The sequence below is a fragment of the Myxocyprinus asiaticus genome, chromosome 18, assembly GCF_019703515.2.
Source record: "Myxocyprinus asiaticus isolate MX2 ecotype Aquarium Trade chromosome 18, UBuf_Myxa_2, whole genome shotgun sequence".
Classification (NCBI taxonomy): Eukaryota; Metazoa; Chordata; class Actinopteri; order Cypriniformes; family Catostomidae; genus Myxocyprinus; species Myxocyprinus asiaticus.
In genome coordinates this window covers 30,709,167-30,735,859 of record NC_059361.1, presented here as the reverse complement: position 1 = coordinate 30,735,859, position 26,693 = coordinate 30,709,167, and the positions used below count along the sequence as shown (strand labels likewise).

Here is a 26,693-nt window from a genome sequence, read left to right as displayed (position 1 = left end):
TACGCCACCACAATGGATTTGAAATTAATATGTGAATCAATATGTGACACAATCAATATGTAAGTGCAGACTGTCAGCTTTAATTTGAAGGGATACATCCAAATTGGGTGAACAGTTTAGGAATTACAGCATTTTTTAAACAGACCACCATTTTCAAGGGCTCTAAAGTCATTGGACAATCGACTAAAAAGCAGTTTTATGGCCAGGTGTGGGCTGTTCCCAGGTTATTTGATTAAAAATGAAGCAGTCAAAAGGTCTGAAGCTGATTCCAAATGTGGAATTGGCATTTGGAAGCTGTTGCTGTAAACTCTCAATATGAGGTCAAAAGAGCTGTCAATGCAAGTAAATCTGGCCATCATTAGGCTAAAAACCCCCAAGATATATCTATCAGAGAGATAGAAGAAACCTTAGTAGTGGCCAAATCTACAATTTGGTACATTTATTTATTTATTTTATTTTACACCAAATTTGGAATGCCCAATTCCCAGTGCGCTCAAGTCCTCGTGGTCGCGTAGTGATTCGCCTCAATCCGGGTGGCAGAGGATGAATCCCAGTTGCCTCCGAGTCTGAGACCATCAACCCGCACATCTTATCACGTGGCTTGTTGAGCGCGTTGCCACGGAGACATAGTGCGTGTGGAGGCTTCACACCATCCATCACGACATCCGCGCTCAACTAACCACGTGCCCCACTGAGAATGAACCACATTATAGCGACCACGAAGAGGTTACCCCATGTGACTCTACCCTCCCTAGCATACCGGCCAATTTGGTTGCTTAGGAGACCTGGCTGGAGTCACTCAGCACGCCCTGGGATTCGAACTACCGAACTCCAGGGGTGTTAGCCAGCGTCTTTTACCACTGAGCTACCCAGGCCCAATTTGGTACATTCTTAAGAAGGAACACACTGGTGAGCTCAGCAACAACTAAAGGCCTGGACGACCATGGAAGACAACTGTGGTGGAGGATCACAAAATTCTCTCCTTGGAGGGGGCCTGGGTAACTCAGCGAGTATTGATGCTGACTACTACCCCTGGAGTCGCGAGTTCTAATCCAGGGCATGCTGAGTGACTCCAGCCAGGTCTCCTAAGCAACCAAATTGGCCCGGTTATTAGGGAGGGTAGAGTCACATGGGGTAACCTCCTTGTGGTCATGATTAGGGGTTCTTGCTCTCAATGGGGCATGTGGTAAGTTGTGCATGGATCGCGGAGGGTAGCATGAGCCTCCACATGCTGGGAGTCTCCGTGGTGTCATGCACAACGAGCCACGTGATAAGATGTGTGGATTGATTAAGAAGCGGAGGCAACTGAGACTTGTCCTCTGCCACCCGGATTGAGGTGAGTAACCACGCCACCACGAGGACCTACTAAGTAGTGGGAATTGGGCATTCCAAATTGGGAGAAAAAGGGGATACAAATAAATAAATAAAATATAATTTCTCTTCTTGATGAAGAAATACCACTTTACAAACATCAAGCCAAGTCAAGAACACTCTCCAGACAATCAAGAGAACACTTCATGAAAGTTAATACAGAGGGTTTACCACAAGGTGCAAACCACTGGTAAGCCTCAAGAATAGGAAGGCCATATTAGACTGCCAGAAAGCAAATAAAAAAGCCTGCCAAGTTCTGGAACACTTTTCTTTGGATAGATGAACCTGTACTAGAATCATGGGAAGAGAAGAGAATGGAGAAGGGAAGGAATGGCTCATGATCAAAGCATATCACTTCACTTGTGAAACATGGTGGAGGAAGTGTTATGCATGGGCATGTATGGCTGCCAATGGAACTGGGTCACTAGTGTTTGTTGATGATATGACTGCTGAAAGAAGCAGCAAGATGAATTCTGAAGTGTTTAGAGCTATAATATCTGCTCAGATTCAACCAAGTGCTGCAAAACTGAGAGGATGGCGCTTCACAGTAGTGATGGACAGTGACCCAAAACATACTGTGAAAGCAATCAAAGAGCTTTTCAATGCAAAGAGGTTAAATATTCTTAAATTGCAGAGTCAGTCACCTGACCTCAACCTAATTGTACATGCATTTTCACCTGCTGAAGTCCCACAAACAAGCTGCAACTTAAGACAGCTGCAATGAAGGACTGGCAAAGCATCACTAGGGAGGAAACCGACTTCGGTGATGTCAATGGGTTTCTGACTTCAGACAGTCAGTGCATAGGAGTCTCAACAAAGTATAAAGAATTAAAATTTATGATTATTTTAGTTTGTCCAATTACTTTTGGGCACTTGAAAATGGGGGGTCTGTGTATGAAATGTGCTGTAATTCCTAAACTGTTCATCCAGTTTGGATGTAAATACATCAAATGAAAGCACCTTCATTTCAAATCTATTGTGGTGGCATACAGAGCCAAAATTATGAAAAGTGTCTCACTATCCAAATACATATGAAAGGCACTGTATATTAAATATATGTACTGTATATTATATTATCTTTAAATGTAGTCTTAATACATTGAAAGTGTTGCTTTTCAGGTAAATGTATCTTGATGTTAGGATGTTTAGATGTTTTTACTGGAAAACAAGAGAAAGATACTGCTCAAGATTAGGATATTTGCTGTGTACTCTTAAAGAATTGTCTGTGAAAACAGTTCATTTGAGTGTGTCTGTGTTGCTCCTGTAGCTCAATGTTAATGCCGATTAGTAACACCTGATACACCTTGCTGTAGAGTTTGGCAGGGAACTGGCCTCTCTTTCGGAATGTCTTCAATGACCCTGTATCTGTTTGCAATTTTATAGCCCCAAACTGCATTAAGGGTTGATCCATATCTAGATTTACAGAGCACGAGGCCACTATTATAGCCGCTAGAGAGACATAGAAGCATTTAAATTAATATGCAAAGATTAAAGGTCACTTTATGGCAGGTTTTTAGCTCAGTGTGTGTGTGTGTGTGTGTGTGTATCGGTGTGTGTTATGTGTTTGTCCCACAGTTAATCTCCCGTCCAACTCTGCACACGGTCCCTTTGCAACTCTTTCTCCCAGCAATAACATTAATAATTCACTCCTTTAGTGAGGGTGGAACATAATGGAGCTCTTTTACAGCCATTCTAAAATGGAAAAAATAGGGAAAATAAAATATGAGATTTTCAGTTCCCTCTCTATGTTAAGAAAGGGATGTACTGCTTGGTTGTGTGTGGATGTGGATGCTTTCTATTGCTGGTTTTCATGCCCAAGTTTGGATAGACATGGGTCCATCTGTATTTCATGGCACAGTGGAGCCAATGAGAGGCGTGCGTTAAACACGCTGGCAGATCTTCTCTACTCTCTCTCTCTCTCCCCCTTTCTTGTTTGTTATCTCTCGGTATATATTATCATTCATCTACCCATCAAGGCGCGGTCTGGGAAGCTTAAGCTTCATCTTCAATGGGTTACTTTTAACTTTTTTTCCCCCTTTAAATCTTTGTATATTAGCTATGCATTTTTGGTGGTACATCCCAGTACCCATAATTTTGACTTAAAATCCCACATATTAAAAGAATGTTCTGGAATCAAAACAAATTAAGCTCTATCGAAAGTATCTGTGACATTCTCTCGATTACTACATAAAATAATCTCCACTCGTCTCTCAGTTTGTCCTTTAAAAAAATGTGAATCGATTACACATTTTGAACTAATTAATCACAGTTTTCTGTGATTAATCACAATTAATCATGGTAAATTAACATTTATATTTATGCATTTGGCAGACGCTATCCAAAGTGACTTGTGCATTCAAGGTATACATTTGATCAGTTTTTGTGTTCCCTGAGAATCGAACCCATGATCTTGGTGTTGCTAGTGCCAAGCTCTACCAGTTAAGCTACAATACAATATCATAGTAAATATATTTGCTTTATATTTGATACTTTGTCTCAAAGAATCATTTATTTTATTTATTTAAATATGTACATGTTTAAATGTTCCAGTTTTTGCAGTCTCATTTTTGCAGGTATAAATCTTTGATACAAGTACAGTATATTTTTACATGCCAAAAAAAATAAGTGAGCATGCTGTAATAAAAATTTGGGCAAAATCTTCTGCCGTTTTCCAGCTGACTTTTTTAATTACAGGAAATGGGCAGATTCAATTATTGTAAAGCTAAACTGCGTGGTTTCGCTTTTGACATTGGTTCAGATGACGTTTCGGGCGATGAAAAGAGATATGGCAGCTTGCCTGTATCTTTTCCACACCTGGCTCACCACTTGCGGGTGAAGTCTCCAATCTCGGTACAGCAAATCCGCTCCCATGTTTATTATGTCTGGGACATGCATCGTGCATAATGAATAAGTGCGCACTGCTCCACACAATAAGTTTCTGTGCTAGGATGTGCATTTGATTCGAGCGTGTACCTCTTGGAAATTTATATGGCAATTTTAGCCACAGGGAGTTTTTAGGAAGTAAAAAAAAAAAACAAACGGATACTGCAATAATTGTGTTAAAAAAAATCAACTATTAATCATAAAAATTAATGTGTTAAATTTCCTAGCCCTAGTTTACAGAAATCCACAATGGAAGTCTTTGGGGCAGTGAATTGCACTGGAAATGCATTGTACTATTAAGTATCAACCAACAAGAGTTAACCATTATACAGTATGTGTTAACCCAAGATGAGTGTGATAAAAAATCGATTTAGCTAAAATTTTGTAGGGAAGAATTAGTATGTGATTTAACAAAAATATAAGCTTTATATTTCTGCATTTTTTTAATCCCTCCAGAATGCTTTATATGTTGTCGATAGAGCTTAATGTGTAGTAAAGCGAACCCACAATATTTCTTTAACAACTTAATTTTGACATGCATTTCTTTCTTCCGATCTTTCTCTTTGTCTTGTTTTTTTTTAGCATCAGCTCTGCTAGCAGTTATTGTGTTGTCTGTGAATGTTGATCTGAGAATGCTAATAGGCTGGAATGATGGGATTATTTTCCATTGCCCTGGCAGACATCGGCATATATTATGCAATACTGGTTTACCCAGGGTGTTTCTGAAAAACCTGCTTCTCTGAGGCAGCTCTTACACATGATTGTGTCATCAGCCTCCATGGTTGAGAAATTATCTCAGGGCTATTACTTTAATTTCTCAGTGATGTTTTTTTTTCTTCTTTTTTTCATGTGTGTATGTCTGTTTGTATGCCCCTTGATGCCTTTGCATGTTTGAAAGTTTGTACAACTGTCTTGGTTTTAACACATACTGTGGGGTCCAAAAGTTTGATGCATTGAAATTCTTGAATTGTTTTCATTTAATCCTCAAAATAAGCATAATGTTTAAACACAACAGTAATATTTCTCAATCGTGCACCTTTAACTTTAAAACCCTCTGACTTTTATTTTGACATTCTGAACTCTCCAGGAAGTCCTGTATGTGTCTGTTTGTAGGCAAGTTCACAGTAGTTTAATTTACTTCTTATTCAAATTCTGGTAAAATTCATTCTAAATGCATATTATAAGTCTGAGATGTTGTTCATGAGCAGCGCTCAAATATTGCACAATGCGTGAAGGCTAAAAATAGCCGCAAATGTGTGTGTCAACAGAGCAACGCCATTCACTAACGCGCTGGCGCTGTACCTGTGCATTTTATATATTTACATATTAAACACAGCCTTTTGTGATTCACAGAGCTATCACACATCTCCAAGTGGCTTTGAATAAAATGCATGAGTCATATGAACTACTTAAGTGGTGTTTTTATTGTTCTTTTATGTCATTTTTGGAGCTTGACAGTAACAAACATGACAAACACACGGTATCAGATTTGGTTCAGGCTCGTTGGCCCAATACCCAATATCCAGGTATCCAGGTATCAGATCGGTGTCATCCCTAATTTTACTGTCGTACAGGAAGACACAGCCAAGGAGGGCCCGCATCACTATGTCGCGCACTGATCGAGTGGAATGTAGAGAGTGTCTGACTTCAGTCTCCTTATCACATTAAAGAACCCTGACCTCTGCTGAGAGAGACTGTGTGAGAACAGAAATATAAGACCAGGGGCTCAGTGATGGAGCACTACAAGAGATAAATGGCCAAAAGATGATACAGTCCTCGCTTTGTGTTTCTCTATAGGCTACAGGAGACGCATACCAACACACACATACATTACTGTCATATAGTTTATTGGTTTGACGTGGCATGATGAATATGTCATTTGTGCATTATAATCATACATTTATATGTACAGGAAACACTACACTGTGCTGTAAAAGTGTTGAATTGTTGTTTTGTCCAAAGTTACATCCACACACACTCACATAGCCACTAAAACACAGTCACTATAAAGGGATAGTTCACCCCAAAATGAAAATAATTTCAGCATTTACTTACCAGTATGTTGTTCCAAACCCACATGACTTTCTTTTTTCCATGGAACACAAAAGGAGATGTGAGAAGGTATGTTAGTTTCTGTTACCATTCACTTCCATGGCATCTTTATTTTTCATACAATGAAAGTGAATGGTGACTGAGGCTGTCCTTCTGCATAATCTTCTTTTGTTTTCCATAGAGGAAAGAACGTCAGATGGGTTTGAAGCAGCATGAGGGTGAGTAAATGATAACAGAATTTTAAATTTTGGGTGTACTATCTCTTAAAGGTGACTGTTTGTGTTTGTGCTTTTGTGAGGCTACAGTATATTAGTGTTGGAGGATGTATATTTTTAGCTTGCATGTCTCTAACCTTCTGCTCCTGAGACAGAAAAATCCATACTCTGTTCGTTCTCCATTCAGTAGGATAAAAGACTGCTTTTGTGGCCCCTTAAATAATGTATGGAAGCCTCTTGGAAAACACAAACAGGTCCTCTGTGAAGCTACACAAGTTCCTTTCTCTTTAGACCCCCATTAAAACTCCTGCTGCCTACCTGCCCACGCCTCCCTCTCTCAAACATCACCATGGCAGGGATCACGTTTGGCACAAACTCTCGACACACGTCTTCAATCCCACAGGAGCCAGTGGTAACATTCCTGATGTCAGTTTGCCAAACTTTACATTCTGTGCTGATTTGCCCTTTGAGAACATTGATTTTGTTTGTCCACAGATAACGTGGCATCACTGAATTTGTGTATCTGATTAAATTGGCAGTGTTAATCAGCTACATAAGAAGGAGGCCAGTAAGTCAAAGCAGAATTTTCAACACAAGAAAAGGCAGGATTCTAAAAGAGGAAACTAAATTATCTCTTACACTGACAAAAATGGCTTTTGATGTAGCAATTGAGGATAAGACCAGGGCATAGAGAAGTATCTTAGATACAGATGTTTAACAGTTAAATGTTACACAGAGATGGCCAAATGATGCCAGGATGACCATACAGCCCCCTGTAGGTCTGGCTGCAAACTGCACATTTGGGATTACTCCCTGTGCAGTTCACAAGTATACAGAAATAATTTTTAAAAGCTATATGATGCCCAAGCTGTTAGTGTCAAACTTCATGCATAATGTCTGCATTTCAGTAAGTGTAATGAGTATCAAATAAGGACATTTGCTGGATAGGGAGTACTGATTCACCTTTTGAATGAGGAAAGGTTGCACTTGTTGCTATTAGTTCCTTTGTTTTACTCTGACAAGCAGCATGTTGCTATTTGATTTCATGTTTACTAATGTTTACTTTTATTTGATTTTCATCAAAACCTGACATGTGAACATAACAACAAGCAATCTAAAAGTAATCCAAAAATTATCAGATTCAATTACCTAAAAGTGAAATCTGAAAGATTGTTACTGATTACAATTTTAGTCACGTAATTTGTAATAAGTACCAAATTACATTTCAGAAGTAATTTACCCAACACTGAAAGCTACGCAACACACACCAAAAAAATCCTTAACCTTAACTCAACCTTACATGTTGAAATGTATTAATGTTATTATTAGAACTGCTGCATAGGCCTAAAAATATCCAAAATTATTACAGTAATATGACAAACTGTGAGCTTACATTACCAATCAAATTGCCAATCATAGTTGTAATTAATGTTTATGCTTGCAAATGACATATGAGACAAGGGTGTTGCATGATCCTAACATGATGTATTCGGTCAACAGACCCATAAACCTCTATTTAATCTGATGAAAGATACCCAAAAGGATGAAATATAATTAATCCACAAACAGGAAAATAATCCTGAGCTGTATCCATCAGCCTTCTTATTGAAGTTTAAATCCCCTTTTCTGCCAAGATGGGCGCTTTTGCTCTTTAATCCACTCTGGGTTCAGATGTGGCCTGTCTCGAGGGGAAGAGAAATTTCCACAGCATTTACCTGTTTGTTTGTTTTTGTTGTTGTTTTTTTTTTTTTTTTTGCTCTCAAATCCACTTGTTTCTTAATGCCATCCACAGTGCTTCTAGCAGATAAAACATCACCTTTTTTTGTTAACTAATTTTAAGGCCTGAAACATATTCTTTGCAACTATGTGGACGCAAACGTTTCTTGTTACGCAAAGCTCGAATTCATACGTTGTTGCTCTCCGAAATGTGCTAGAATGCGAATCATAATGTAATGTAAATATGTATTGCTTTCTCTGGGTTTCCAATAGGGGGCACTTTAGTGGACATTAGGGGGCACCTTCATCTATGGTCAGAAAATAAGTTTGGCCCTGTCCCAATACCCCCACTTGCGGTTTTGGACTTGCCTACTTACCCACTTGTCTTACATATTTCTGATGTTTGGCCACAGTGTGCAAGTAGACGAGAAGACTGCAAGTGCGTTTATGACTTTTGATTGCACATGGGACACTCCTAGACTTAACTATTTTGGTCCTGGTTGCGACAGCTGTTTTTGTAGTTGCACTCAGTTGCACTGTTGTGGGTTGTGGTGACTGTTATAGCCTACTTAAAATAATAAATAACTGAATTGTTCATCCTTTTATTTATCATTACACTACTGGTTGTTGGAAGTGTATTGTGTTGTTGAAATTATGTAAGTACTAACCTAACCATTTTACAATGTTTTATGGTGTGAAATTAATTGCAAAAGTTAATTATTTTGATTTTCAGTACTTTTCATATTAAAATATGTTTAACTGTCAAATCTTATCGTCCTGTTAAATATTAAAGCCATTTCTTTCTAATTTGTTTCTAAATACACTGCATAAATGTAATTAATAATAAAAAAAAAAATTTAAAAAAACTTTATTCTATAAACCTGTGTGATCCATTAATAGATACTACTACAAACCATTGAAATTATATGCGTCTGCTTGTCATTTATATAAGACAACCAAAGACTACTTTACACAACTTATCAGTATGTGGTTTCATACAACAAATAAAAAGCATTAAAACGTATCATTTAAATACATTAACTTATGTGCAGATGAGAAAGAAACAGTGGTAGTAGTTAATAACATTTTAAAAACAAAACAGCATTTGCTAAACTGTGTATGCTACTGTATGCCACAATGGCTGATAAATGCCCAAAATCACCAGCAGTATTAGGAGAGAACAAACAAATTAAGTTGTTTATTAGGTGAGAAGGATAACAAATATACATATAAATATTTTGTAATAATGATGATGCTGTTAAGTCATCCCAACCAGTTGTGAACATTATATTGTGCTTTATGTTGAATATATTCATACATACATCAATAACATTCGCTTCACTTACGTTTTACCATCTGATTATAATAAATAATGTACATTTAAAAAGCTTTCCTTGATGTCATCATGGCAAATTCTGCCTTTAGATTATTTCATATGAAACTATAACATTTTGTCAAAATATAACAGTTACTTTTACTCATGTAAAATCGTGAAACAATTTTGTAAAGGTGATGATGTATAATGAAACAAACAAATAGCACATAGCACAGTGTTGCTCTTTTCCTCAGTGCTGTTTGGCATGTCAGGGCTACCTGCTGTTTGAGAGGTTCAACTTGACTTCCTCCATAACACTTTAAACTAGAATAGTCTCACTAGAATTGAAATTGGTCACATCAGTTTTGAGGTCTGCGCTCCACATTATTGACATGCTCGCCAGAGATCATGATCGTTACACTCGTGCGAAAGTGCAGATGATAAGCCTTTAACTGATTGCGAGATTGTCATTAAATCTGCCTCAGCAGTCCTAAATAGACTATCACTTGGGCAGCCACCGAAATATCTTCAATGGGAGAACCATGCCATTGTTCTTTCCCTGCTGTCCGTGACCCAGTCCGAATAGACCTGCTACCCACCAGTTGAGAAACACTGCTTTAACTCACACACACACACTCGCTTATGTCAGACCCACTTGCTGATCTCTGACATTTTCTCTGCTGTGTGTGTGTGTGTGGCGCAAGTTGACGAGTCTGACGAGGAGGAAAGGAGATGCGCAGATCCGGTTGCATTTTTTTTCTTTTCTTCTCAATACCGTAGATAAGCAAATGTACATGGTATTATAACCGTACATTTTTATACCGTGGTATACCGTGAAACCGGTATACCGCTGCAACCCTATCGGTATGTTTAGGGATTTATTTACATGAACCATATTAAAGGACAATTCATTTGAGTTTCACTCAGAATATCCTATTTTTTCGTCTACTTACTTTTTGTTGAATATTTAGTTAAATGCCGCTGTTCAGCACTGTTTTCAACTCATTTATTTACATGGATGTGTTTACATTATCTCTTCAAATACTGTGTATTACTGATAGTTATATATTTTTTAATAAAGGTAATATTTCAGCTCTATTGTTAATAGCTTGAAGTGTAGTAACTATTTTTTAATGGTTAGCTTCAACTCAAAATTTCTCAGGGACAAAATAAGTAAACATGTTAAACTTATACATTATAAAATGATTGATTTTATTATTTGAATTAATTATATGTTGTTCATGTTAATTGACATGGACTATAAGCATATTTTCCACCAGTGACTAAGCTTTACTTATAACACTAAATTATCACTTATTGTATTCAGTTGTACCTGTATGTACATATATTTGAATTTCCAGTATTTGCTTTTACTTTTTAATACTTAAGTATTTTTCAAACCAGGTACTTTTTACTTTTACTTTAGTATTTTAATGGATGACTTTACTTAAGTAATACATTCATGTGGTATCTGTACTTTTACTTAAGTATGGAAGTTAAGTACTTTTTCCACCACTGGCTTTAAATGATCAAACCGGATGTGCTGTTATTGGTACATTACACACATTATTTGCAGAAAGTTGGCTGCAAATACAAAAAAAAAAAAAAAAAAAAAAAAATCCTCAAAGTGTCACATTTAGGGCAGAAACATATTTTATGGAAGTATGCAAATGCAGACATGAATGCTTGGTCAACACAGGCAACAAACTCCAATAAGGGGAGGGAGAGAGTTACTTTCAAATGTCTGTGCCATTAAACCAGATAATTCAGGTAGCTAACTATATGTCAAAAGTGAAAGAGAGTTTAATTTTGCATTTACTAAAGAAGCGAAAGAGGAAAAGACAATTGTTGTTTTCATACATGGGTTGCACAAATATTAAAGCAAATATTTCATTTTGCCCTAAAAATGCTTGCTAAAAGTGTTTATTAACTCTAGTTTATGAATACAGATGTTCTATGAGGCTGTATGTTATTCAAATGCTGGAAAAGTCAATATTTTTTCTTATTCTTCCTTTTCTCTATTTCTCTTTCTCAGGCTTGTAAATTCTTTCCATAGTCCTTTTTGCAGCACTGAAGATAACCTCTCTTCTCCACACGTGAACAAGTCTGAAGAGAGAGAAGAGCTCTCCCCTGTTGTCCTCTGTTCTAAATTTTGCTCTCCTCTTTTGTCCCTCTCTCTGTCTCCACCACTCCCCCAACCTTTTCACTGGGAACTCTCCCCCTCTATCCTCTCCTCACTTGCCCTGCACTTCCTGTCCTCTCATTCTTCTGGATTACATCATGGATGTCACCACCTCGATGAACTCTCTCACTGGACATGGATATATTGGATGGGGGCAAAGCGATTGGACATTTTGATGTACTTTAGTTTCCTCTGGTTCAAGACTACTGTATTTGATCTTGTTTACTAATGTAAGGGAAGGACAGGAGGCCTGTTTAGTCTGCAGTGGTTGTGTTTTCTTAGGAAAGGGTGGTAGCCAGAAGCCTTTAAAGTCTAAAAAACGTCTCCTGAATCTCTATTTTTAGTTTTTGGTCCGATTGCATAGTTGTTATGGTGTGGAACATGATATATCTTTATAGCAATGTGTGAAATGGGGGGGGGGGGGGGGGGTGTAGTGTACATCCCTATATATATAAAATATATATAGGGATGTATACTATATATATTTTATTTTTTACCAATGTACAAATATATTAATTAACTTATTTACTTTGACCGCATATTCTTTATTGACCCCTCATGAAAAAGAAAATAACTGTATGTTTTTGCAAATTTTAGGGACTATCTCTAATGCTGTTGATGTTTTTTTTTCCATTTTTTTTTTCATTTTCAAGCTCCAGTTTTTTTGTGTGCAGTTCACATGAATCTCAAAACAGATTCACAGACAGAACCGAATCAGTCTTGGGATCCTTGTTTTTGATGGTACGCCATTTGTTTTTTGTTTTTTCCCCTTCCCCTTGAATCGGTCAAAAAGGCCAAGGAAGGCTGTTGATTTAGTGTTTTTTTTTTTTTTATTTTATTTTTTTTTTTTACTTTTTGCATTTGCGAGAAGATAAAGAAGAGAGACAAAATGGATAAATACAGGTGAAAACAAAGCAAAAACAGAATGTGCTTGTGGGTTTGTGTGAACGACCCCATAAGGTCTGAAAATGCAAAGAAAAAGATGACATGGTGAATGAGTTATGTCTGTCTTTTGCACTAATTTAATAAAGCTGTTACTTCCCACAACTTTAACTTTGGTCATTTTTTTTAAGGCCAGTATGCAGTCAAAAGCATTCTTAGGAGTAGCTGGATTCCTTTATGGAGAAATATCATGAAATATGATTACACTCTTGCAGTTGTATAGGGGTCCAAATGGATTCTAATGGGGATAAGGCTTTTATAGTAAATGCACCAACCAATGCACAACAAGATAATTGGCATTTCAGGGGTACAGAAAGACCAAGTGACCTTGGACAGTTAAAGACAATTGTCCTCTAAATGTCAGCCCTAGATTACACACATAAAGTGGGGTTTAAAAAAAGGGATTTTTAAGATTATTACTATTTCTGAGTCACTAATCAAAGTGAGCATGTTAGCTTCTTTGTACAAAAGGTCAGATTTCCTTGCTTCCATTAAGGCACACAAGATGCTCTTTGGGACATTCTAAAAGCATGCGGGGATAGCATTGATCTTTAGGTTCTAAGAAAATTAGAAATTCATCCACATTTTTTCAATTAAACTTTTCACTCAAAATGTTATGCTGATAATATAAGCTGTAATAACAAACTGTACTGTATTAAATTAGAAAAATGCAGAACCCCAATGTATATACAAATATAGTATAGCTTTATGTATGTGACTGCATTTGTACAGGAAAAATGCAGCATATATTCAGATATCCGCTTTGTCTCATATTTTATTAGGCTCACCATAAAAGTGTCACAGGGGTTTAAAATAATTACTTTCCTGACTTGTCCACTCTAATTGCTTAAAAAATGGGAATGTCATGGTTTGAAGGTCAAGGTACACTTGCATGTTAATTATGATTTAATGAAATGTAATGTTTTTATTATTGAATTATGATTGAATGAATCTTAACATTTAACTAGCATTTGCACTAATTTCAGGATAAAAATATCATAAATGATAATTAAATAAATTCGCTAATTTCTGATTTGATTAACTGAAATAATAAGCTTATGAACCACCGTTAAACAATTCCCAAGAAATGCCTGTGTAAATTCTTCCAAACTGACTCATGACATCGTACATAATCCAGAAATTATACAAAAGTGAAAACCGTCATTTCATTATTTACCCAGCCTCATGTTTTTCCAAACCCACATGACTGACTTTCTTCCATGGAACACAAAAGGAGATGTTAGGCAGAATGTTAGCCTCAGTAAATATTTCTTTTGTGTAACACACAGAGAGTTGCAGGCTTGGAATTATATGAGGGAGTGTAAATAATGACAGAAGTTTCAGTTTAGGGTGAAATAACCCTTTGAGTTAGGGTTACAAAAAGAACAGGACATTTGTTTATAAAACTTTTGCAGCTACACTTTTATGGGGATTACCCAATTTGAGGTCTGAAAAACAAAAAGCCTTGATTTTGCTTTTTTTCATTTTTATTGTAACTGCAGTATAAAAGAATAATGGAGGACCAGCTTTGTAATCAGCCCTGCTGAATGTATTACAATCTGATTGTGATTTCATACTGCGTGTTTGGCCCACATCAATTCTTAATCACCCGAAACAAATACTAGAGCCACCATCCTGGCAGAAGTTGGTTATATAAACTCACTGGCTTGTCGAAAAAAATGACTTTGTGAAAGAACAAATGTGCGAGACCCAGTGGAATGGGTTGAAATCAATAAATGATCATGCTTGGCCATTCTGATTTTGGTAATGAAATGTAATTGGAACATAGCTTTGATTTGATGAGTGAGCACAGGTGCTATGGAATGGTGAAGTTTAAGTGAAGCTACTGGGGCTGTCATTAAGATTTCTAAGATTAACTTCTAGCCTCATTGTCTGAGCAGAAATTGAAAGACCCCATGAAATAAAAACTGAGTTTTGTGGATTTTGGTCCATTGCATTAGCTTTGAGGCCATCTATCAGTGGTTCTCAGAAGGGGAGAACAATGCAAACTGTAAATAATATAATGCAAATAAACATGCAGTCATGTAAAGTTAGGACAGCACAAGAAATACACTTATCCACTATAAAGCAAAGAGAAAATGTTTTCCATATTTTTTATAAACTTTACTGTTTGATTTTATGGGCACTTCGGTTTTCTTTGTATAATGAATTATTTTAGTACTGTGTTGGTTTGATACTTGATGCCCAATGTATAATTTGTTTAATTTAATATAATAAAAAGCTAAATCAATTGAGAACCACTGATCTATTTGTTAGTGCTTCTAAAAAATTTGATTTGAGAGAATACATTTTTTATCAGATATACACATTTTGAATGACCAAACATATTGACGACTTATTTTGTTCACAAGGGTGTATAAAACATTTTGTCCAATCAAATGTTGTCACTGACCACCAATACCATGTAGCAATTTAAGGTTTTGCTTGGCTGTGACTTAAACTAAAACCTGGAAATATTATTTTCCAAGCCTAGAAAAGTCCAAAGGAAATGAAAAAAATCTTAAAGTCGTGGAAATTTCTTCTTCTTCTTCTTTACTTTTTTTTATCAGTGCTGGGCTCTAAAATATTTCATAGACTAGAAATTTTTCTTTGTTCAGTATCTCTTAAATAGCAAAAAATATCCTTATGTACAGTAATCGCAAACAATTGGAAAAATCAACAGAAAAGTCTTGAAAATGTATTGGTCATAAAGTGTGGGAAGTCTGCATTATGGACAAATAAAATACTTATATTCTATATGGATTTTAGAACCATGTTTAAAACTGAAAGTTTGACCTGTTTCAACTTCCCTTTGTATTCATCATTCAAATGTGTTTTTAAAAAATGCCACATGAAGGCTGAGGGTCTGCGGTAGGTCCTCATGATCTCCATTTACAGTATTCCAAACTTCATTTATTTGCAGGATAGAAGCAGCTTTTGTCTCCTATCCTTATCTTTCAGGTGAAATGAAGGATTTGTCTCCACAAATTTAGATGACTTCTAAATCCTCTGAGAGTGCTCTACCTTTGAAACGGCAGCGAGCATAATGAAAGAAAAACCCTTTCAATGTCTGTTCACTTTAGTCAGACTCTCCAGACTGTGTACTGCTCTCACAACCTTTTTCAATGTGTCACTCAGGGTAATGTGAGTGCCCCCCCCCCACACTATATAGCCTTCTGCAGCCAAACAATAGGTGAGTGTGAGGAACAGGCCGAAATTCTTATTCACTGAAAATGTCCTCCGTAGCTATTTGAAAGCTGCTGTGAAGGGGAGTATTATCAATGAATAGCAACTTAAGTTTTTATATGTATTATAAAATGTATTATACAAAGCCTTCATATGGCTTCAGAAGACTTGTATATAAGTCATACTGACTACTTTTATTGTGCTTTTATGGACTCACAATTCTCACAGGTCGTAATAACAATGACTAAGAGAAGATATGCCCTGTATGGTGTCATAAAAGGTAGGTAAAAATATGCACACATACAAATGTGTTATCAGGAACAAACTAGACTAATTATCATGTAAATGTAAACTAATGAGAGACTCCTTATTGTTAAACACAAAATGTAGCCAAAAATTTAATTCAGTAATTTGTAAGTCATGGTTCTGTGCGTATGTATGTTTTGCCAGTTTGGCCTCCACAAGGAAAATGTCTTGGTTACTGATGTAACCTCTGTTCTTTGATGGAGGGAACGAGACGTTGTGTCGATGTAGTGACACTAGGGGTTCGATCTTGAGAGCCCCAATCACCTTTGCTTAAAATAGAAAAGGCCAATGAAAATTGGCGAGTGGAATTTGCATGCCACTCTCTGCCTCGGACACACAGGTATAAAAGGAGATGGTGTACATCACTCAGATTTATGCTGAGGAGCTGATAGAGAGTCCCGGCCATGTCAGCAGCCAGTTCAGCGCCGCGGCAGGAGGGACACAACGTCTCGTTCCCTCCATCAGGGAACAGAGGTTACATCAGTAACCAAGACGTTCCCTGTCTGTCACTCACTCTATGTTGTGTTGATGTAGTGACACTAGGGGTTCCTCTAGGAAACGCCGCAGGCGCTGAACCATGTCACGAGGCACGGAAGAGTGGACACGGGCAAGCTGCTGCGTGCCTCGCAGTGAGCGCTCAACCAGATCGTGACCTTCCAGCGAGTTAGGTATGGCGTCTCCCTAGTCCTGTTAAGGGGGGAGGAGGCACTTACCCAAGTAGGCTACTGGCAGTGCCTTTCTTAATTTGCTGTTAAGCAATCTCCCGCTGAGCACTTTCTAGAATAGCGCTGGGAAGTGCTCTTCCCTCTCCAGGAAGGAGAACATTACGGAAACCACATCCTACCGAAGGGAGGTTAACATGTGGAGCATACCTCACATGGACTTACCAATTGGGAAGTACACATGTGGAATGATACCACAGGAGGACCCTATCTACAGAGAGGGTACACAGCACAGTGGCTGAGACAGAGAAAGCTCTGATGAGGGGAAACACAGGTTTCACCTAAAGGGGAAACCGAACAGTGGAAACTCATCATACAGGATTGCCAAGGGGGAATCACCACACATGGAGCGTGAGCCCGAGCACACAGGCTCACCTGAAAAGGGGAATACCACGAGTACTGGGCCTGGTGGAGTTACTCCTCCGCCGAGTTAGTCACCGAACAGTGCTAAAGAATTAAAGAGGCATCCGGAGTTCACCAGTATGGGGAACTGTTGTGAACAAACATTATTGCATTTGAAAAAAGCGGTACACCCAAACGGCCGTCTGGTCTACCTGCTGTTACCACGTAACACTCGGGTCAAAACCAGGTCTATGAGTAGGTTATAAAACCTCGCAAAGGTATTGGGTGTAGCCCAACCCACAGCTCTGCATATGTCTGCTAGAGAGGCCCCCCTTGCCAGTGCCCAGGAGGATGCAACACCTCTAGTGTAATGCGCCTGGACTCCCAAGGGGCACGGCAAGTCCTGAGATTGGTATGCGAGGAAAATGGCATCCACAATCCAATGGGCTAATCTCTGCTTGGAGACAGCTTTCCCCTTCTGCTGTCCTCCAAAACAGACAAAGAGCTGCTCCGAGCATCTAAAGCTCTGCATGCGGTCCAGATAGATGCGCAGGGTGCGAACTGGATACAGCAACAACAAGGCCAGGTCTTCTTCCTCTGAAGGGAGCGCTTGCAGTTTCACCACCTGGTCCCAAAAAGGAGTGGTGGGAACCATGGGCACGTAACCGTGCCGGGGTCTCAAAATCACGTGAAAGTGTGCCGGCCCGAACTCCAGGCATCCACCCTCTTGATGGAAGTGAGCGCCACCAGGAGGGCCATCTTCAGGGACAGAGTGCTGAACTTGGCCTGCTCCAGGGGCACAAAGGGGGCTCTCTGTAGGGCAGGTAGGACCACAGGGAGATCCCAAGAGGGTATCAGGCGTGGTCTAGGAGGATTCAACCTCCTCGCGCCTTTGAGGAACCTGTTGATCAGGTTGCGCTGTCGTGAGGGTCTCCCGTCCAGTGTATCATGGTGAGCTGCTATGGAAGCCACGTACACTTTCAGGGTAGAGGGAGACAGCCGTCTCTCTAGCCCTTCCTGAAGGAAAGACAGCACAGACCCGATGGCGCATCTCAATGGGTCTTCCCCATGGGAAGAACACCAGTTAGCAAAAAGATGCCACTTCAAGGCATACAGCCGCCTCGTAGAGGGGGCCCTGGCCTGAGTGATCATGTCTACCACAGCTGGCGGAAAACCTGCTAAGTCCCTGTCCAGAGCCCCGACACTGCCTGCCCATTGCCCACCTTGGGACTCAAGTCTGTAGCCAGTGCTGAAGCGGTCTCATATGCATCAACCCGAGGGGGAGAACCACCGCCGAGGATACCATATGCCCCAGGAGCCTCTGAAATTGTTTCACTGATGCCGCTACCTTCAGGTCACGCCACGGCAGGATGTGTTTAATCGCCTCGGACTGCTTCTTCACCGTCGAGAACTGATGGGCAAAATCCTCGATGGTGTCACCAAAAAGCCCCCCTTGGAAGATGGGCGCATCAAGAATGCGGACTTTCTCGGCGTCACACATCTCCACAAGGTTGAGCCACAGGTGCCGCTCTTGGACCACAAGAGTGGACATCGTCCGCAACAGGGCGCGCGCCTTGACCTTCGTCGCACACGTAAGGCGAGGTCGTTCGCAGTGCGCAGTTCCTGCATCAGCCATGGGTCGGTCCTACTCTCGTGCAGATCTTTCAGCGCCTTGGCCTGGTGGACCTGCAGGATGGCCATGGCATGCAGGGCGGAAGCAGCCTGACCCGCGGCCTTGTAAGCCTTCATTAAAGAGGAAGAGAACTTACAGGCCATGGAATGGAGCCTTGGTCGTCGTGCCAGGTGGCTGCACCCTGCGGGCATATATGCACCACTACGGCACGCTCTACCTGGGGAAGCCCGACATATCCCTTAGCCATATCCCTGAGCCGCTCCGCCGTCGTGGGTAGTCAGAGTGGACGAGCCCGCGAAGCGTGTACGGGCAGTAAAAGGTGCCTTCCACAAATTCATTAGCTCCTCATGCACTTCTGGGAAGAAAGGCACCAGGGCGGGTCGCAGCCGTGAGTCACACTCCGAGCCCAGAAATCAATCATCCAGCGTGAATGCTCAGGGCAGGGTGGAGGGTTCCACTTCAGCCTGATGTTCGCATCCGCCTCATCCTGTGCTCTACCACCCGTGGGTGGGAGCTCAGAAGATTCGTCTGCTTCCGATAGCAGAAGCCCACCCTCTGATGCCGTGACCGAAAGCTCATCCTCGTTGCGAGCCGCGAACAACACATGAAACCCGCCCTGAGGCAGACCGCCTGCATCGCTCGACAGCCTGTCTGGACAGAACGAGTGTGCTGAGGGATGGGAGGTCCGCGGGGGCTGAGCCGGCGGAAACGCTCCCATGTCCACATCCAGTACGTCCGTGGTGCTTGCCGACCTGGCCGGCCAAAAAAACATTCGGGGCTATTAACAAAATATCCAGGGCTTCAGCCCTATCAGCCAGGGTCTAGCTACACCGCTGGTAGAAGAAGGAAGTGAGCCGCGACCACAACTTTCTCATGGGCATGTTCTCGCAATGAGAACATGACCCTTCAACGAAAGCCGCCTCGGCATGCTGGCGTCCCAGACACTCAAGGCAGATTTCATGGGTATCCGGAGGGGAGAGGTAACGGCCACATCCAGTAGCACAAACATGAAAGAACATCTTTAAAAAGACGGCAAGCGTTTGTGCAAGCTCTTTTAGAGGAAATATACTCTTTTGAATATACTCTTTTAGCACCCGCAGACTCAGGCTGCTGAAGCGCCCAGGGGAAGCACCACACTCGACCGTGCGAGGGTGACCGTTGATATGTGCCGTAAAAAATCCAGCAGCGTAGCAAGAGGTGAGAGGACGAACACACAAGCATTCGGCTCCGAAGAAAAATCTGAATGAGTGATGCACGCCATCTCCTTTTATACCCGTATGTCCTGGGCGGAGAGTGGCATGCAAACACCACTCGCCAATATTCATTGGCCTTTTCTATTTTAAGCAAAGGTGATTGGGGCTCTCAAGATCAAACCCCTAGTGTCACTACATTGACACAATGTCGAGTGAGTGACAGACAGGGAACTGCTTTATTAATATATTAAATAATGTCTTAATCTCCTAAAACCCGAGCGTGACTGCTGTGTACATTTTTCATTCCCCTTTTTGATTTGTAACTGATAGCCTCTAAGAAACATGCATAAATATATATTAAACCAAATAGTTTTCACAAAAAAAGTGGAGCTAAATTTAGAAATGGTATTTTAATATTTTAAAAACCAAGCTATAGAAAGTCAGATTTTTTTTTTTTTTTATCAAATTGTTTATTTTTTTTCCAGTAGTGTTGGTTAATCATGTTTTTTAAGATGTTACAGACATTACATCAGAAATCGGCATAAATACACTGGTGGCCAAAAGTTTGGAATAATGTACAGATTTGCTCTTATGGAATGAAATTGGTACTTTTATTCACCAAAGTGGCATTCAACTGATCACAATGTACAGTCAGGACATTAATAACTTGAAAAATTACTATTACAATTTGAAAAAAATGCTCAGAACTTCTTAAACTACTTCAAAATCCTCCACGTGCAGCAATGGCAGCTTTGCAGATCCTTGGCATTCTAGCTGTCAGTTTGTCCTCTTCTCTTTACAGTTGTACATGAAACTGGTGTTGAGCGGGTAGAATTCAATGAAGCTGAGTACATGTGAGGTGTCTGTTTCTCAAACTAGAGTCTCTGATGTACTTATTCTCTTGTTTAGTTGAACATCTGGCCTTCCACATCTCTTTCTGTCCTTGTTAGAGCCAGTTGTCCTTTGTCTTTGAAGACTGTAGTGTACACCTTTGTATGAAATCTTCTGTTTTTTGGCAATTTCAAGCATTGTATAGCCTTCATTCCTCAAAACAATGATTGACTGACGAGTTTCTAGAGAAAGCTCTTTTGTTTTTGCCATTCTTGACCTACAGTGCATCCGGAAAGTATTCACAGCACTTCACTTTTTCCACATTTTGTTATGTTACAGCCTTATTCCAAAATGGATTAAATTAATTATTTTCCTCAAAATTCTACAAACAATACCCCATAATGACAATGTGAAAGAAGTTTGTTTGAAATCTTTGCAAATTTATTAAAAATAAAAAACAAAACAAAATCACATGTACATAAGTATTCACAGCCTTTGCCATGACACTCAAAATTGAGCTCAGGTGCATCCTGTTTCCACTGATTATCCTTGAAATGTTTCTACAACTTGATTGGAGTCCACCTGTGGTAAGTTCAGTTGATTGGACATGATTTGGAAAGGCACACACCTGTCTATATAAGGTCCCACAGTTAACAGTGCATGTCAGAGCACAAACCAAGCCATGCAGTCCAAGGAATTGTCTGTAGACCTCCTAGACAGGATTGTATCGAGGGACAGATCTGGGGAAGGGTACAGAAAAATTTCTGCAGCATTGAAGGTCCCAATGAGGACAGTGGCCTGTTTGGAACCACCAGGACTCTTCCTAAAGCTGGCCGCCCGGCCAAACTGAGCGATCGGGGGAGAAGGGCCTTAGTCAGGGAGGTGACCAAGAACCCGAAGGTCACTCTGACAGAGCTCCAGCGTTTCTCTGTGGAGAGGAGAACCTTCCAGAAGAACAACCATCTCTGCAGCACTCCACCAATCAGGCCTGTATGGTAGAGTGGCCAGACGGAAGCTAGTAACAAATTATCAATTTAGCATGATTCCCAGAGGATAAGGTGTTGGAGTGATGGCTGCTGGAAATGGGGCCTGTCTAGATTTGATCAAAAATTGCGTTTTTTAAAAAGTGATGCTGTTTTTTTACATCAGTATTGTCCTTATTATACTTTGTGATCAGTTGAATGCCACTTTGGTGAATAAAAGTACCAATTTCCTTCCGAAACAGCAAAATCTGTACATTATTCCAAACTTTTGGCCACCAGTGTAATTCTAATTCAAAGTAATGGCCAGCCAATCACTGCCAACCATGTTAAAATAAAGTTATTCATTATAAATTCTGAATCTATGTACTGATTACCATTGTCCCATGTCTGCCAAACATGTTGAGTGGTCCAAACATCATCTGCAGCCTGAAACTGAACTTTTGATCGGATATTAGTGAAGTGAATATACTTGGCTGCATAGGAAAGCTAGAGGATGCTCCCTTGCTCCCTAATGACTTAACCTCCTGTGTCCCTATCACATCATTCACTTCCCTTTCTTCCTTTTATATCTCTGAGTGTCTTGTCTACTCATCTGTGATGTGTTTTTAGTGACGGCACTTGCAAGTGTTGAATTCTCAGGATGCAGGGGCGTCGTTACACTTCAGTGTCATCTTAGCCCACAGTCCATATTATAATATAAAAATAAGAAAAATCCTTCCTTCCATGACTTAAAAAATGACCACCCTACCTGTCAAATAATAATTATATTAAGTGCAACACTGACACTGGTTCAGAACTTTATATAAGCAAACGTCAGGCACACAATAAACGGATCAAACATGTTTTAATTTAAATTGCGGAGGATTGAAGTGAGAATTACAACTTGTCGGCTCATTGTTCATTGTGCAGAAATTCGCTTCCACAAACAATAAAATCAAAGTAATTTAACAATTTAAATTTGCAATTGTTATTTGCATACTATTTTGAGAATAAAGAAAAAATAACGAGATGAAAGTCAAAGCATTATGAAATTAAAGTCGTAATATTATGAGAATAAATCGAAAGGAAAGTAACATCAAAGTTATGTAGTGGACAACAGCAAAGTGGAGCATCTGGGTCTTTACATACAACACCACTAACCAGGGAGATATCTTGGCTATGCAACAGAGCTGAATTTGTGGGAAGTTTTTGCAAGCTCTCTGTTCATGAATGAGGTGTGCATTAGTACAGAATTTTCAACATGTGGGCGCCTGTCAAGGGAGGTGTGAGATATGGGCTCACAAGTGAAACGAAAAATAACTGGAACTGCTTTGAATTATATAAGTCCATATCAAAATATTGTATGTGGTAACATCCCCTCAGTTACAGTATTGTTTAAAGAGGAAAACCCAATAACAACGCCAAGCGGGTGTTACACCGGCAGTGCCTGCTATCTCTCCTGAATGCCGCCAGAGGTCGCCATCTCCAGAGTACTAACCCTTCCTTCATGAACTACATTTCCCATAACCCTCCGCTCAGACTGATTACTCACCCACCTGTTTCACATTATCTCTGTCTATTTAAGTTCCCTGTTTACACACATTCATTGCAAAGTGTTGTTCTGCCTAGTCTGCAGTTCTGAGCGTTATTTACCATTACTGTTTTCCCTGTGTTTTGACTCCTGCTGTTCATCGTATTTACCAGCCTGCTTGTGTGTTTTTGGACTTATTGCCTGTTTACTGGATTACCCCTCTGTCTCTCGGATTTACTTGGTTTGCCTTTCTTGGACTGTCTTCCTGTGTACCGAACTCTTGCCTGCTTTTTGTTTACCCTATGATTTGCTACTTTTTTGTACTGTTTATACTTTTATTAAACTGCATATGGATTTTAACATTACTGCCCCGGCGTCTTCGCTACAGCGGGACTGCTCGAATCTGTCTGGTTCTTTTTCCTGAATAAATTACATTTCCTAAATAACAGCTGCAGTGTCCAGATACTAATAACTCTGTGCTGATGTGCCAAAAGACCAAGGATTTCTTTATTGCACAATCATATCCTATAGTATTATTTAACTACATCCTCCACATCCATCTCTTGCATTAACAAAACTGCTGGCTCAGCGTCCGTTCTATCGTTGTGATAATGATGCTCTGTTTAGCCTAATATTCAGATTTTTGTTTCTCTAATATTTCTACTTCATTCACACAATATACTAATTTATTCTCATAATGCTAAGACTTTATTCTCATATTTTTTTACTTTATTCTCAAAATATTATGACTATAATCCCAAAATGCTACAACTTTATTCTAATAATGTTTACTTTGTTCTCATACGAAATGTAATATCATAATGCTATAACTTTATTCTCAAACTATTACAACTCTAATCTCATAATGCTACAACTTTATTCTCATAATTTTTCCTTTATTCGCAAAATACTACGACTTTACTATCGAAATCGTAATTTTTTTGTACAAATATTTTTTTTTTTCTGTGGCAATATAACAAAATCATGGGATCACCGAGTAAAGTTAAACACAACTTTCATTTTTATAAACACATCTCGAAACACCTGCATTGGGTTTCATGTCTGTTAGGCTATTAAACATGATTCCAGGTTGTTTTTAACAAAGCAAAGTTTCGACACTTGATAAACGATAAGAGAGTGTTTTTTCCCCTTTTGCTCTGGTGTGCAGACTTAAGTACAATAATTTGAAAAGTTTAATAAGTTCAAAGTTTTAAACCATTTAAAAATCAAGGCACCCCAAAGAGAATATTTAAACACAGCAGATTAATTCCACGCACATGACATTGAAATGTGCACCAGCACGGACAGAGAACGTATAGAGGCAGTCATTTTTGTTTGACTTTAATGTGAGATTTAATAATTTTGAGACCTATGTATTGTGCTATTTAGGCTTATATCTCACTGTGTTTCTATTTTGAGTTGCGTTTGAGGAAATTCCATTGCTATAAACATTCTCCCGACTAAACCCGAATAACCGAACAAGATGACTGGCGCATGCATTAAAACCTACTTGGTGTGTGGATTTTTAAAAACAAATGAAGATTAGAAATGAGGCTTATAGATTATATATTTAGAAATAAAGCTTGCATAATAAAACCTCAGTGCCTCTGATACAGAAAAGCTGCACCCTTGTGAGAGAAAATGGAAAGCTCCACTCGAGGCATTCATAATGTGTCTGATGAACTTGAGCACGAACAGCAGGTAAAAGTCAAAGTGCGAACTGTCAATTAATGAAAGTTGGGCTCACTGATCGGAATTAATTTACATTTGAAACCAGAATTGAAGCCTGCCTTGTTGCTTTTGTCCCTGATTTAATTAACATTAAGCCTTACTTTTTTTCTTCTTTTTTTTTTTTCTCTCATCACAAAAAACCCCAAAAAACATTCGGGGCTATTAACAAAAGATCCGGAGCTTCAGTCCTATCAGCCAGGGTCTAGCTACGCCGCTGGTAGGATGTCTGTCCTAGCATGTAGGGTTAATGTGTGCCTAGCAGTAAGGTTTTTGTCAAAATTTGAAAGCAAATCAGCTCTGCTCACTTTGCATCAATCTTGGAAACTCCCCAGGGCAACTATTTTGACATTACTTCCAAAGCTTGTCAAGATTATGTTCCAATAATGTACATTACATGGACAAAAGTATCTGGACACCTAATTAACAGATTTGGCCATTTTAGCTACACCTGTTACTAACAATGACATAAAATCAAGCATACTACCATACAAACATTCTAGTGTAAAAACACAATACCTCTATTAAAAAGGTAATTGGCTCTTTTAACTGAAACTGGGACTTCCATTCCTACCGCTGCCATATTAAGCATTACAATATCTCCCATTAATTTTTCTAGGAGTGGTCCATCTCCTCTCCCTTATACAGTCTCTGTTTTTTGTGCTTAGAATGGTGTGTACTTTTAGGTAGGTGTGTGTATGTGTGTGTTATGGATGTGGCAGGTAAGAGCCCTGTGGGCAGATTCCACCTCACTGCAGAAGAGAAAGTGAGCTATCGGAGACCTAATTGTCCCTCAGAGCTCCTGACTGGGTAAAACAGAAAACAAAGCGAGCCTCAAGTCTGCCTGCTGGAAATAAGAGTGCAAAATATGAACACACTGAAACCCTTGGAGTGTACTGTATGTGTGTGTGTGTGTCTGTCAATACACGTGTGACAGTTATTTCTCGAGTTTGTGCTGGGGAGCACTGAGGTCTAGCAGTCTTGACCCGTGTTTGTTGTGTAGACATCACCTTCTTTCTAAGTGCAGTTGTCTATTCATCCTGTTTTTTGCCCTCAGGATTGTATTGGCTCCGAATTGAGCTCAGTATATGAGGCTGCCTCCAACTGGAGCACTGATGTACGACACCTCTATCTCCAGTTTTAGAAGGTTCCATGACCTCTTTTTCTTTCATTGAGCATGTTTACATGCACGTCAGTACTCTGATAACTACCAAAAATCAGCTTATTTAAAAAATCTGAAAATGCATTTTGAAATTAGAAAATTTGAAGATTTAAAATCTTCAAGTTATTTTCTGCTTTTGACGTGAAAAAGTAAACAGGTATGCACACAATACTGTACATTGGATAAGCCAGTAAGAACACCGGTAAAGGTGCTTACATGCAACGTGAAATCAGGGTAATGGGCAAAAATCTTCGTGTGCCAATTGGTTTTAGCATAAACACTTTATGACCATACTTCAATAAAGGAAAAAGACCTTAGATATTGTCAGTTTATTTAGCATAATCGGTGTAAGATCATTAGACTTGGGATCGATGCCTATTTAACACAATGATAACTGGAAGATTTTCCTAATGATTATCGA

The 26,693-nt window shown here is 39.4% G+C and overlaps 1 protein-coding gene across 1 annotated transcript in view; it reads left to right on the top strand.

Moving 5' to 3' along the window:
- The window catches only part of LOC127455892 (cadherin-13-like), a 570,343-nt gene extending 557,569 nt beyond the window's left edge, over positions 1–12,774 (top strand). Inside the window, exon 14 of the mRNA XM_051724064.1 lies at positions 11,588–12,774. Coding sequence (XP_051580024.1) covers positions 11,588–11,595 — 8 coding nt within the window. The 3' untranslated portion in view covers positions 11,596–12,774. The remainder of the gene's footprint in view (positions 1–11,587) is intronic.
- The last annotated feature ends 13,919 nt before the right edge of the window (positions 12,775–26,693 follow it).